The sequence below is a fragment of the Oryx dammah genome, unplaced genomic scaffold (genome assembly GCF_014754425.2).
Source record: "Oryx dammah isolate SB20612 unplaced genomic scaffold, SCBI_Odam_1.1 HiC_scaffold_25, whole genome shotgun sequence".
Classification (NCBI taxonomy): domain Eukaryota; kingdom Metazoa; phylum Chordata; class Mammalia; order Artiodactyla; family Bovidae; genus Oryx; species Oryx dammah.
The window spans coordinates 13,268,203-13,283,051 of NW_024070209.1; the positions used below are offsets into that span (position 1 = coordinate 13,268,203).

Here is a 14,849-nt window from a genome sequence, read left to right on the forward strand (position 1 = left end):
TGGCAGTACGGAATTCCATTAATTTATCCTAACTTGTTAGGGAAGGAGATTATAAATTTAAAGGAGAATCTCATCAAAAATCACTTACAACTTACGACCTTCTGTACTGCAGAAGCCTGACTGGAGAATAAGCTACCCCATCACATCTCCTTTGGCCAAAGGAAACAGGAACACATCTGACCTTGTACACTTTAGTGTTGCCTTCATTTTTTCAACTAATATTTAGTGAGCACTCATGAGTTGGCCAGTCCCATCACTTCATGGCAAATAGATGGGGAAACAGTGGAAACAGTGGCTGACTTTATTTTCCTGGGCTCCAAAATCACTGCAGATGGTGATTGCAGCCATGAAATTAAAAGATGCTTACTCCTTGGAAGAAAAGTTATGAGCAACCTAGACAGCATATTAAAAAGCAGAGACATTACTTTGCCAACAAAGGTCTGTCTAGTCAAGGCTATGGTTTTTCCAGTGGTCATGTATGGATGTGAGTTAGACTATAAAGAAAGCTGAGCGCTGAAGAATTGATGCTTTTGAATTGTGGTGTTGGTCTTGAGAGTCCCTTGGACTGCAAGGAGATCCAACCAGTCCATTCTAAAGGAGATCAGTCCTGGGTGTTCATTGGAAGGACTGACGTTGAAGCTGCAACTCCCAATAGTTAAGCCACCTGATGCGAAGAGCTGACTCATTTGAAAAGACCCTGATGCTGGGAAAGATTGAGGGCAGGAGGAGAAGGGGACGACAGAGGATGAGATGGTTGGATGGCATCACCGACTCAATGGACATGGGTTTGGGTGGACTCCGGGAGTTGGCGATGGACAGGGAGGCCTGGCGTTCTGCCAGGCGACTGAGCGACTGAACTGAACATGAAAGTAAAAAGTGAAAGTGAAGTTGCTCAGTCGTTTCCAACTCTTTGTGACCCCTTGGACTGTAGCCTACCAGGCTCCTCAGTCCATGGAATTTTCCAGGCAAGAGTACTGGAATGGGTTGCCATTTCCTTCTCCAGGGCATCTTCCCAACCCAGGGATCGAACCCGGGTCTCCCACATTACAGGCAGACACTTTACCATCTGAGCCACCAGGTTGGCACTAAAGTCAACCAGCCTGTGCTCCTCACTGTGCTCCAAGACCTCAATTGTTCAACTGGAATAGTACAGCCCTGACTAATGGTATGAAGTGATAGCTGTTCCCTGAAGAGCATAAATATGTCTTATTTAAATTCTTCACTAATAGTTTCAGATTCTAAATCCAAAATCCAGTGAGGTAACAATTCTCCCAGATTAGAACTGTCTGCTGTCCCCTAAATCCTACTGGAACTATCAAGAGAGGCTATGATATGTCTAAGGTTATTCCTGGTGATGTTCCCCATGGAGAACACTTTGTTCCACTAAACATGGTCAGGCAAGGATTTTTACCCAGTTTGACAGGAGAAAATTGAGATCACAGGTTAACTGGCAGCCACACAGCATGAGTATCTCGCATGAGGGGTGGGGGCAGCACACAGATGGATTATCTAACCGCGTGGTGAGCAGACCTGCAGACCACAGGTCAAGCACCTGAGCATGGGGCTTTAAACCCCAAGCTAAAACCATTTCAGAGCCCTCTGGGATACCTGCTGGCAAGTAAGCTGAGGATGTACACAGCAAATGTGCTTGGTAACAATCCAGCTGAGGAGTGGTTAAAGTGCATTTATTTTCTTCTATATGTGTTTCTCTCTTTACAAAAAAAAAAGGAAAAGGAGAAAAAGCCTCCTGCCTTCCAGCACCCGATGTCCACTGGGCTTAGGGTAAGCCAGGGCTGGTGCCCTAGGAGAAGGTATAAGAGTAGAAGGCAATGGCATTGGCGCTGTAGTCCATCGGGAGGAGGTGCCCGACGTGCCTGGCCCCAAGGCTGGCTGCGCCCAGGGCGGAGGAGTGTTGAAGCTTCAACAGGGTGAAGCCTGAGAAGGAGTTCTGAGCCTGGATCTCTCTGCCTTGGGTCAGCGCCAAAAGGAAACCTGGAGGAAGGAATGCAGAAGACAGAGCTAAGAGACCAGGAAAAAGGTTGGGCAGAGGGAGGCAAAGAAGAGGGCCAGGCTCAGAGGCCTCCTGCGGGGACCCACGCGCCAAACCCCTCACAGATGGCGCAGCAGGCAGCGGAGGCCCAGGGATGGCTGTGGGAGACTGGAGCCCACGGCCCCCCTGCCACCTGGGGGCTCCGTCGGGTCCTAGAGCTACTGCAGTGTCATGGAAACCACACAGCCACCTAACACAAGCCACCTTCTGCCCTTCGAGGTAGGATTATAATGACTGGGCTGTCACAACATGCTGGTCAGAAGCTCCGACTTCAAGTTAGATCTGTCTTCAGTTTTTAAAAGGCGGGGCTTATTTAGTAAATCCTTTGGAAAAGAACTTTTTTAAAGAGTTCGAGGAAGCTGGATGGGACAGTGAACAAAGGCTCCCTGGAAGAGTGAAGGCTGAGGGTCTTGGCCTGAGACATCAGTAGGCTGTCCAGGCCTCGGGGCCCAGGTCCCAAGTCCTCCCCGAGGCAGGCAGTTTGCTCAGGCCACCGGCTTTCCAGCCCCATCCCTTGCCCTTGCCCATCCCCACAGGGGCCCCCAGCCTATGCTCACCTTCCTTCAGCAGCTCCCAGCTCTTCCACACAGAGCCCACGCACAGGATGGGAAGGCCCATCTCTCCCTGGAATAAGACCTGGCAGAAAGCAGAAATGGAAATTGGGGGTGACCAAGCCTCGCCAGTCCCAGAGGGGGCAGTTTTTTAGGATCAACCCAACCTATCCTAGACACTCTCCCTCTAGCTGAGAGCCAGAAGGTGGACTCGAGGAAAAGGAAAAAAGGGAGGAAAATAGACTCATAAAGGCAAGGGAAAGAAGGGGAAGGAATAACAGGTTGAAGAGCAACAGAGAGCAAGGAAAGAAGAGAGGGGAAGGGACAGAAGCAGGACTGAACCAGACACAACAGCACAGAGCCCAGCGTCAGCCAATCTGTTACATATACAAACATCATGGGGCCAGCCTCGAAGGGCAGGCACCGAGCTAATCCATTGTTTGGTTACAGACTTCCCACAGAATTTTCCGCATACCCTACGTTACTTTAGAGTTGTATCCAGTTTACACAGAGTTTGATGGGACAACCTCATCCTAACAGGAAAGAGCCGGATCTGGGTCAGCAGCTTCCCAACCTCCAAATCCCCCCCTTAACTCACCGGGTCAATCTCAGGCAACACTGCCACCACATGTCTGCCCAGCATCTCCCCGGCCTTCCTGAAGATGTAACGGGAAAGGGGGTCTCCCTGCTGAGCACCTGGGTGGGAAGGAAGAAACACAGTGGGTGAGCATCAAGGGGGCTGCCACCCTGTTCGCCTTCTCTGCAGCAGGGCAGCCACTGGGGTAGAGCCGACGGCCAGCAGAGGGTCAGTCAGGAGTTGGGGCTCACCTGCTGACCAGTGGTAAGCCAGCCTCCAGGCGGGCCTCTCGTCCTCACTCCCCCCACCCCCACCAGGGACTTCCACCCTAGAACAGTGTCCTGCACAGAGGTGGCTCACTCCAGGCACTCAAGAAAGGGTGCCCCCCTGGGCAAAACACTGGTGCCTGGTCTGTGCTCTAACTTCACCGAGTCATTCAGTCTGTCCCTGCGGGTCTCTCGGCTCTGGGAAGCCAGAACTTGAACAGCTAGCTGGTACTGCTGTCGGGGTCCCCCACCCACCTCCAACAGTCCGCTGTTGTTCAGCCCAGCCCCTTCCTGGCTCTGCTCTGAAAGGGCCTCAGGCCAGCAGGATCTAAGGGGGCCCTACAATGCCCTGAGGCTGCAGGAATCAGCCTCGGGGAAATGAAGGGAGTGTGGACTGAAGAGTGGAAAAAAAGCCATGTGCAGACACACGAGACCTCGCTCAACTTCCCTTGATAACCAACCAAATATGCCTAACCTCTGTGTGCTCCCCTAGTCCTCTGGGTTTCACTGGTTAAAAAGAAAGTTATAGATTTGCCCAAAGGATAACTGCTTCATGAATGTCTCAGATACAGACATCCAGCCTGCACAAGCCCTGATAGCTGTCAGGAAGAGAAACAGGCAACATAAAACAACTGTCCACACAACCTGAGCGTCCTTCTGCTTCCACCCTGTGGCCTACCAGAACCAAGGCCCATGGTGGCAGAAAACTAAGGTCACTTGGTCAAAGGCAAACTGACTTCCAATCCCCATCTGAATCCTACTCCATCCTCCAAATAGGGAGGTCTTTGCAGAACAAAATCAGAAAAAACCCTGCCCCATCTCCAGTACCTTCTGCAACTTTCCGGCAAAACCCAGCAAACCTGCATTTATCAAAGTCCCTGTACAGGTGGGTAAGGATTCCTAGCCGATCTGGCACCTGGGAGACAGAGAGGGCAGAAGACAGTCAGCAGAGGCAAAGGAAAATTCCCAGCCTGCCCACCCAGATGGCCTTCCTGCTGTCTCTACTGTTCGAAGAGCTGGAGTAATATTTGTTTAAGCCTGAGAGAGTACAAGGATTGGAGATGCGTCGTTTGAGAAAAGTTCTCTGTTTTCCCCAGCATGGCATCTACTCTCTTTAGGAGTCGCCTGAACACGACGCAGAGCAGTCTGGTCTCACCCAAGAGTGCTCTGTAGTTCTTCAGGTGCTGACGACTACTGCTCACCACACCTCTCCCTTAAATGGCACAGGGTAGATCAAAAAGAAACTGATTTGTTTGCCCCACACGTATTTCACCACAGGGCCATCTTCTATCACAACAAACTTACACACCTGTGACGCCTTTGAAGGTCCCAAAGAGTGAGGGACTCCCTAGACAACATTACTAAAATGGAAGCAGGGGGCACTACAATTTGAGCATGTTAAGCATGTTCCACACCCTCCGTCAATTAATCTTTGTAACAACTTAATGACTAAAGGGTAAGGGAGGGAGGAGCAGACATATTAGTGGAGTTCAGAACCATCAGAACCAATCTGCTGAGTCAGGTGAGCCCCTGCTTGCTCACAGGGCCCTCAGCCAGAGATGCCTATCGAATAAACTGATTTCCCTTCTCCTCTGCCCACCTCCACCTCTAGTGCAGCTAAAGGCAGCTATTTCCTAACCCACCGCAAACGAGCCCAGCCCAGACCAGAGCAGTCAATCCTGCCGCCCTGGGTGGGAGGCTGTACCTTCCCAAGAACTCTCCCTGCCCACCTCTTTAACAGGCTCTCCTCCCTGACCACACAGGCCAGAGGTGGCTCACGGTCCAGTGGACCTGATCAGACCGAATCTGCTGCCCCTGGGTCTGTGTGCACTGGCTCCCAATCTCACCCTGCACCTCTCCTTGCAGCCTAAAATGGCATCTGCCTTCACCTCCCCAGAGAGTCTAGCTGCCCAAGGATGAAGTCTAGCTTGGCCCCACTCCTCATGCCTGACACCCTCGGGGAAAGCAGCACCCACCTCATTCTGAATCCTGTCCCCACTGACGACTTCTCCATCCTCCAGCTCTGAGCCACAGTTCACCCTGACTTCCCCTGGCCCACCCAGTCCCTCTCCCAAATCCACTCCTGCTCCGTCTCCCTTTGTCCTGTCCACACAGGCCTGTTTACTGGGTGCAAGTACCTGGAAATAGTTGAACATGGCCTGTTTGACATAGCCAATGTCATGAGGAGCCGCCTCTAGATTGTCGATGGAGTCAAACACTATTTTCACTGCTTGGTGTGCAATCCAATAGGCTGCAGAGAGCAGAGAGGACTAAGAAGACAGGGCAGTCTCCCCAAGTTCACAGGGAAGGACAGTCAGACCTAGACAGGGTTGGGTATTACAGAGAATTAGGTGCCCCGATTCCCAGTCTGGGGTCCTCTAATTAAACTGTATCTGATCCATATAAGGGAAAGCTGGAGGGGGAGACAGAACAGGTGGAGGTGTGTCACTTCCGCTCCCATCCCCTAATAAAGACCGGGTCAGCCAGCTGCCCCTCAAACCACTGTCGTCACTGCCAGGAACTAGACCATAATGGCCTTCATGAACACGTACACCTGCTACCTATAAAGAGGTGACGGTGGAAGGAGTTTCTATACCCCTTTCCCGCTAGCAGACTAGCATGCATCTCATAACTTCCATGGCCTTAACCTTCATAGTGTCAGTGCCCTCCAAAGAACTCCAAAGGTCAACACAGGTAAGCAACAGCTGTTATGCTGAGGCATGAATCTGAGTCCAGGGTGCAAGTTACTGCTGAAGAGCGGGGCCTGCCACTAACCCAGCATTTGCATCTCTATGATCTCTTAGTCATTACCCTGTGCTCAGATTCAGGCGCTGTCCCCCCAAGAGTCCCCAGGGGTCTTCAGGCTGAGGGGAGAGGAAGATGGGGAGTAGCAGGGAGGGAAGGTCCAGGACCCTGGACAGGCCCAGTCGGCGGGAGCTCACCTGAGCCCTCATCTCCCATCATGTGGCCCCAGCCGCCACAGCCGCTCTCAGAGCCGTCGGGGTTGATGAGCCTGCAGTTGGAGCCTGTCCCAGAGATGAGCACGATCCCACCTGGGAAGGGCACAGGAGGCTCAGCGTGGCTGACTCTGCACAGAGCTCATAGCTTCTGACTGACCAAAGGACGGACAGAAACCAGCCCAAGCAAAGGGATCACCACCCAACTTTGGGGAGAAAACCCAACCCAGCTAGTTTCCTGCCTGAAGGTGGAGGGCCTGGGTCTCAAAAGAACTCCAGTTACATAGAGCCCTTCTCCAAAGAGGAACCCAAGTCTGTGTCTCTGTGCCCAGCCAGGCTTCAAGTGACTACCTGCTTTACTGAGTCCCTGCCATGTGCCAGGGGTTGTGTGAGACCCTGTTCACACGGTGCTACTCATTCAAGACCCTAAACCACCTTAAGAATACAATTATCCCCATTTTCTAGATGAGGAAATTGAAATTCAGAGAGTTCTGTAACTTCTCCAAGATGGTACAGCTGGCAAAACAGGCCATCTCATGATCCCATAGCTTTTACATTCCCAACAGAGTGCCTCCCAGTCTTTTCAGCACTGGCTGCTGTCCCCAGCTAGCTTCATCACCGCGTGGCCCATTCCTCCTCTGCAGTGGACTCCTGTGTTTGACTCCTGTCTCACTTCCCATGAAGATACCCTTCCTGCCCTCCCTCCTCTGCCCAGTCCTTGCTCTAGCAAGCTTCTGCTAACGAAAGGAGTGGGGGCCATGGTGGAGGCTGCTCCCCAGACATTTGCAAGTCAAGTTCTGCAAGCTAAAGGGGCTTCCCCAAGAAAACCGGTTCTCAACCTCACCCCTCCCTCCACCTCCTCACCATCCGGCGTAGCTGTGGCGATGGAGCCGGCGGCATCGGTGGTGATTAAGTAGCTTTCACTCAGGTAGGGAAATCGGTCCCTCAGCTCCTCCAGCAGCATCCTCACCGCATCCTCCTGATCCCCACCGCTCAGGGATAGGCCCTAGGCCACGCGGGAGGTGAGTGAGCAAGCATAGGCCCAGACCCAGCTCCTTTCTCAGCCCCCTCCCCTCCTGATGATTGCCCCTGCTTGCTACAGCTGGGCCTTCCCCGTTCATGCAGCCCAGTCCTCCTTCCTCCTTCCTCCAAAGGCTGAGGCTGCAAGAACTGGGACTGAGCATGGACAAGACAAGGGATTCAACACCACCAGGTTTGGAGCTGGGAAGGACAACAGCGCCTTAGAAAAACCGGGCAGAGGACCGAGCGGAGGAGAGAGGAGCTTGGTTTGGAATGCATGGTGTTTGGCCATGCCTGCAGGACATCTCACGAACACGTCCAGGGAGAAGCCAGAGCTACAGTGACCTGAAAGTAAGCTCTGAGCCAGGAATATTAGCTAACATTTAATCAGTGCTCATGCATCAGGCTCTGTGCGAACCACTTTGGTATGTATCATGTCATTTTACTTTCCCAGCAACTGAGGTAGCTACTGTTATCTGCACTTCCCAAATGAGGAAACTGGAGGCTTAGAGAAGATAAGTAACGTGCTGAGGGTCACCTAGATTTTAAGTGACAAAGCTGGGGTTCAAACCAAGGCCTCAAGGCTTTCAAAGCCCTGTGCTCTTCCAATCCTGTGGCTTGTAGGTGACAATGCAGCCACAAGAATGTACATGTTTTTTCCTCCCCTGTGCTCTTCCAATCCTGTGGCTTATAGGTGACAATGCAGCCCCAAGAATGTACGTGTTTTTCCCTCCCTTGTGCTCTTCCAATCCTGTGGCTTGTAGGTGACAATGCAGCCACAAGAATGTATGTGTTTTTCCCTCTGCAGTCACCAGACTCCTCAAGTTCAAACTCACTGTCTCAGCGTCGCTGTGACCTAATTCCCAAGCGCTACCCAGACTCACCAAGCTTCGGAGAGGAACCAGAGGATCCACCCCTGCTTTCCGTTTGGCCCTGTTCACCATCTCATTGATCCTCTCCACGCACTTGTCTGTCCCGATCAGCTGGCCCCAATCAAGGGAAAGAGGCGTTACAAAGGCGTGCATGACCTGTGTTGCCCCAAAGGCTGCTAAGTGAGCCCCCAGCCACCACCTTAACAGGAGTTACAGAGAATAAAACCACAATCAAGCCCACTGGTCCCCTCAGTGTGGCCTTTACCCAGTGGTTTGTGCTGAGTCCATCTGCTTCTGCCAGGATCTGCCCATCCTCTGAGAGTAAAAGGACCTTGGATCGTGTGCCTCCCCTAGAGAACACAAGGGGGCACTCAGTCTTAACTCAGAAAAACCTGCAGATAACAGCTAAACCTGTGCAGTCCTTGTCACAGGCAGAGCCCAGTGTAAGGGAGATAGTTTCAGCAAACCCAGTTACCACTCCCAAACCTTTCTCTGTGGCTGAGTGATTGCTATGCTCTTGGACTTCCAAAATGCAGTTCCCATTCAGCTTCCCTCCGGGGCATCCTACACATCCTCCAAGACCCTTTGCCTTGAAACCTCTGCGCTGTGTGGCCAGCCACCACAGCTCCATTAGTTCAGCCGTGTCAGTGTTCCCCACCCCACCCACCCCGGGCTCCTCTGTATTAAAAGTGTGTTAAGCTGTTTTCCTGTTTGCCTCTCACTAGACTACAAGTTCCATGGGGTCAAGATCTGGATCATTTATTTACCCTCAACTTGGCACAGGTAGATAAAAGGAACGGCACGTCTCTCTACTCTCACAATAGCTAAAGGTTGCCTTTAGCAGCTTCAGCTGCCAAAGTCTTTAAGTCACCCTTGTGAGAGACACTGACAGATGGGAAAGAGAGTTAATACCTGCTTAAGCAACTAAATGGTCAAATGCTGGGACATGGTAGTTTGGAGGGTGGTGGTGTGATGTATGTTTCTTTATTGATCAGTACTTTTAGGACTATCAGAAGAGGACACTGAAGACCTGCTGATCAAACTCAAAGTTGACAAGAAGTTTCAAGGGGTAGTTAATGCATGAGGTGACACACTGTCCCCAAAGAACTTCTTAACAAACTGGAAAAAAGGTTTAATAGGTTACACATGAATAAGACCAGGATGAACACAAACTTCTGTACTTAGTTTAAAAATCTGCAATAGATACAGGGCAGGAGAGACTGATCATAACCATGCATGTGAAAGAAAAGACTCTGGGGTCCATGTGTCTGCAGTGAGATGTGACTGCTATAGAAGTAGTCCAAGCTCAGATTAGAAAATGCTCTAGCTCAGACAACAGCCACTCTCTACTCTGATCTGACACACCCAGATTCATAGAACTTGTCACTGGCAGGGAATTTTGGCGATCATTCTGTTCATTGCTCTTCTCACTTCACCCATGTGGTAACTGAAGCCCAGACAGGGCAAAAGTCTTGCCCATGGTGACACCAAGGAGAAAAGTTATTACAAAAGTCTGGCAGACAAGCTTCCCAGCAGGAAATATGCAAGAACAAGAGGGCTGGATCTAGTGTGAGGAGCCTTAAGTGACAGTAAGAACGGGGAGGATTAAAAAAAAGAAAAGAACGGAGGGGTTTCAGACATCAGAACACGCTAGCACTCCGACCGCCCCAGCTTTAGTCCCCGAGTACAGTCGTGTCCGACTCTTTGCAACCCTATGGACTGTAGCCCACCAGGCTCCTCTGTCCATGGGATTCTCCAAGCAAGGATACTAGAGTGGACTGCCATTTCCTCCTCCAGGGAATCTTCCCAACTCAGGGATCCAATGCGTCTCCTGCAGCGGCAAGTGGATTCTTCTCCACTGCGCCACCTGTGATGACCCTTAGATACCAGATACCTTCTGGCAAAGCTCACTGTTCCGGATTCCACCACACTCCCGCTCCCCACCCCTACCCCAACAACTTCACACCTGACACCTGTTCTGCAAAACTCTCGGGAGCAGGAATGGAAAAAAAGAGAGCTGCTCCAGCGGAACTCCGGTGGAGTGGGTCTTTCGTGCGAGAAAGGGGCGTGTTTCCCCACAAAACACAAAGGACCCACCCCGGGGTGTGGCCGTGGCAAACAGTGCCTGCAAAGTACTTGACCGCGCACCCAAAGGCACCGCTGCGCCTGCACACACTCCTTCTCCGCAAGGCCCCGCAGCCCCAAAGCCCAGGTGAGGCATGGACCAAACCCTCACTGAGGCAGGTCACCAGCCTGCCGGCCCGGCTACGGCCTTCCTTTCGCCCCCTCTCCTCGTGCCAGAGTGGCCCAGGACGCCCCTCCCGGCCTCCCCGCTCCGGACCGCACTCACCCCTCTACGCCCCCGTACAGCGTAACCATGCTGCCGCTACCGCTACCGCCACCGCGGAGTCCGCCGCTCGCTTTCCTCCCGGCTGCGATTCCCTCCCTGCAGTCCGCAGGGCACCTCTCCGCGTCACGTGAACACCGCTGCGGTCCAGCTGACTCCCGGCGCGCGTGCGTGGGGCGTGGCGCCGCGGCCCGCCCTCAGCCCTGGAGCGGCAGGTCCCGCTCGTGCACCCGGCGGGATAGTGCAGTCAGCGGCGGCTCCTGCAGCTTCCCTCCTGGGCCCTGCTTCTGGAGACGGATACGGGATCCCAAGTGCAGGAGCCCGAAAGGGGTATTCAGGCCAGACCCCACCCCCCGCCCCGACCCAGACCCGTCACCGCCTTGTTGGCCCCTCACTGCCCGGAAAGTGGTGGCAGCTCCGCCTCGCGCATGCGCAAAGCTTGGGCGCCACGTAGACTGTAGGTGAAACTGATCTTGACGCCGGTCGGGGGCGGAACCCCTTCGCGGTGTGGGATCGCGGATCCCTGCAAGTCTTAAAGAATGATCGCACTGGTCAACTCAACACATGCCAGACGATAGCAGAGTCACACCATGCGCCCATGAGTACCCACGCAGACTTTACACTTCGCTTGTGTGAATATTCGTAACCAAGAGTAACTAGAAGCTGCCTGGAGACCGAGAAAGCCCTCCAGGTTGTCCTTGTAAGCCGAGAAGGGAGCGTTCAGCTTTTGCTGTCTTACAGAGAAAGTTGGGTTCTTTGTGGAGGCTACTTGGAGGCTGTAGTCTGCCAGGCAAACTAGCAGATTTGGTAGTTTTATCAGCCCTTTGGCCTCCTCTCCCCCACCTATTGTGCGTTGTGTATCTGCGTTAGGCATGGACCTAGCCTCCGTGAACCTCCCCTTCGGCAGAAATACCTGCTTAACCATGAAGAGCAAAATTCTGGCATCAGCAAGACGACTCCTTAAAGATAACACTTATTCTTGATAGGGGGGGTCACATGGCACTTAGATCTGGATTCCATAAACTGTCAATAATATGTCATTTAATGTACAGCTGTGTTTCGAAAAATTTGTATTATTGTGCTTCGACTAATAACAGGTGAAACAATTCTTAGAGCTTTCTGAGATGCTCTTCTTGAGTTATAATCGTCAAATTTGGCTCGAATAAAATTGTCCATTTCTTTCTTAGATCGACTGATTGTTTTTTTGTTGTTGACAGGTTTTAGAAGACTTTTGTTACCTTCCAACCACCACTGAGCTCTCTCTCTTTATAGGGGTGGAGACAGAAAGGGAGGTCGGACGGGGACAATACTAGTCAGGTCTGGGAGTCAAGGCGGGGCACCTGCGCACCTCCGTGGGCATCTCCAGGCGGTTCTGGGCAGCAACTTGGGCTAGGAAGGCAGTCAGCTGCCACTGGCATCTCTTCAGGAACATCAGTCGAGGGAGAGGAGCTTTGCAGGGCAATTCTCAAGCTGCTGCTGCTGCTGCTAAGTCGCTTCAGTCGTGTCCGACTCTGTGCGACCGCATAGACAGCAGCCCACCAGGCTCCCTCATCCCTGGGATTCTCCAGGCAAGAACACTGGAGTGGGTTGCCATTTCCTTCTCCAATGCATGAAAGTGAAGTCGCTCAGTGGTGTCCGACTTAGCGACCCCATGGACTGCAGCCCACCAGGCTCCTCCATCCATGGGATTTTCCAGGCAAGAGTACTGGAGTGGGGTGCCATTGCCTTCTCCAATTCTCAGGCTAGCCTGCCCCAATTTTCCACCCCCATCTCCCGGATATGCCTGCCGATCTTACAAAAGAAGCCCAGCACTAGGCGCCTCTTCCCCCGACAGCCAACTGGATCTGTTTATGCTTTGAACATTTGGGGCATATGTGCTTTTTAAAGTGGAAAAGAGGAGTCTTTTCATTTCTTACCTAGATGGGACTCTGAAACACTTCAGTTTAACCCCTAAGAGTAATTAAAAGTAGAGCCCTATATCATAGAGCATATCTGAGAGACGGGTAGGATTTTTTAAAGCCCACCTGTATCATTTACATCCATAGTACTTCAGACCTGGAAAGTGTTTATTCAAAGCACACGTTTTTAGAATAATGGAAGTAAAATATTCCGGTGAGATTAAACTGGCAGGATTTTTGAAGAGGAAATTGTAGACATTTTGAAAGAACTGTTCCTTTTCATGCCTTGGATCTAGAGCCTTCAGATCTATGTATATGATAGTATTCAAGTTTCCCTTTATATTTCTTGTTAGAAAAGGAAGCACAAGAAAGGTCTGAATATAAGAATTGAGTTCACCATTTGTTAGTGGATGACCTTGAGCAAAGTACACAGAATTGCTGATGCTTTTCCTCTATGAAATGGAGATGTTGAACAGCAACCTACTCAGACTTACACGGAATTTATATATCAAAAGGGTTGTGGAAATCATAAAGTACTACATAGATCTTAACTAATTTTTATTGGCATTGCTAACTAGTGTCTGCTGTCCAACAAAGTAGCCACATGTGACTATTAAGCACTTGAAATGTGGCTAGTCCAAATGAGACGCACAGTGAGTGTAAAATACAGGACAGCCAAGATTTAGAACCAAGACAGAATATAAAAGTATCTCCTGTAATTTTTACACAAGTGACATACTGATATTATTTTGAGATAGTGAATTAAAATGATTTGTTATTAAAATAAATTTTGCCTGTCTGTTTTATCTTTTTTTAATATAGTTACTAGAAATTTTAAAAATTACATATGTGACTCACATTTCTACTGCGTGTGCATGAATGTTAAGTTGCTTCCAACTCTTTGCAACCTGATGAACTGTAGCCCACCAGACTCCTCTGTCCATGGAATTCTCCAGGCAAGAATACTGGAGTGGGTTGCCATGACCTCCTCCAGGGAATCTTCCCGACCCAGGGATCGAACCCACATCTCTTACGTCTCCTGCGTTGGCAGAAAGACTCTTTAACACTCAGTTCAGTTCAGTTGCTCAGTCGTGTCTAACTCTGCAACCCCATGAATTGCAGCACGCCAGGCCTCCCTGTCCATCACCAACTCCCGAAGTTCACCCAAACTCATGTCCATCGAGTCGGTGATGCCATCCAGCCACCTCATCCTCTGTCATCCTCTTCTCCTCCTGCCCCTAATCCCTCCCAGTATCAGAGTCTTTTCCAATGAGTCAACTCTTCACATGAGTTGGCCAAAGTACTGGAGTTTCAGTTTTAGCATCAGTCCTTCCAATGAACACCCAGGACTGATCTCCTTTAGAATGGACTGGTTAGATCTCCTTGCAGTCCAAGGGACTTTCAAGAGTCTTCTCCAACACCACAGTTCAAACGCATCAATTCTTCGGTGCTCAGCTTTCTTCACAGTCCAACTGTCACATCCATACATGACCACTGGAAAAACCATAGCCTTGACTAGATGGACCTTTATTGACAAAGTAATGTCTCTGCTTTTGAATATGCTATCTAGGTTGGTCATAACTTTTCTTCCATGGAGTAAGCATCTTTTAATTTCATGGCTGCAATCACCATATGCAGTGATTTTGGAGCCCCCCAAAATAAAGTCTGACACTGTTTCCACTGTTCCCCATCTATTTGCCATGAAGTGATGGGACCAGATGCCATGATCTTCATTTTCTGAATGTTGAGCTTTAAGCCAACTTTTTCACTCTCCACTTTCACTTTCATCAAGAGGGTTTTTAATTCCTCTTCACTTGCTGCCATAAGGGTGGTGTCATCTGCATATCTGAGGTGATTGATATTTCTCCCGGCAATCTTGATTCCAGCTTGTGTTTCTTCCAGCCCAGTGTTTCTCATGATTCACTCTGTATAGAAGTTAAATAAACAGGGTGACAATATACAGCCTTGACTTACTCCTTTTCCTATTTGGAACCAGTCTGTTGTTTCATGTCCTGTTCTAACTGTTGCTTCCTGACCTGCATATAGGTTTCTCAAGAGGCAGGTCAGGTGGTCTGGTATTCCTGTCTCTTGAGGAATTTTCCACAATTTATTGTGATCCACACAGTCAAAGGCTTTGGCATAGTCTTTACCACTAGCATTGTGCTATTCTATATCCTGTCTCCTAGCCATCCGGGCCAGAGTATTTCAAAGTTGTTAAGTACCTATTTATGAAATAGGATTGATTTAAAGAAGAAAACTGTGTTGAATAAATGACTATACATTTGTGTTGTACATTAAAGTTCTATAAAGT

At 50.5% G+C, this 14,849-nt stretch overlaps 1 protein-coding gene across 1 annotated transcript; it reads right to left on the reverse strand.

The window, feature by feature from the left end:
- Nucleotides 1-1,668: 1,668 nt before the first annotated feature.
- NAGK (N-acetylglucosamine kinase) lies at nt 1,669-13,394 on the reverse strand. Its single transcript, XM_040223972.1, has 10 exons — nt 10,644-13,394; nt 8,559-8,643; nt 8,306-8,404; nt 7,266-7,407; nt 6,387-6,497; nt 5,583-5,695; nt 4,273-4,360; nt 3,200-3,297; nt 2,608-2,686; nt 1,669-1,992 (listed from the first exon to the last, which is right to left on the reverse strand). The coding sequence occupies exons 1-10, from the start codon at nt 10,670-10,672 to the stop codon at nt 1,802-1,804; spliced, it is 1,035 nt and encodes a 344-aa protein (XP_040079906.1). The 5' UTR covers nt 10,673-13,394; the 3' UTR covers nt 1,669-1,801.
- Nucleotides 13,395-14,849: the final 1,455 nt, after the last annotated feature.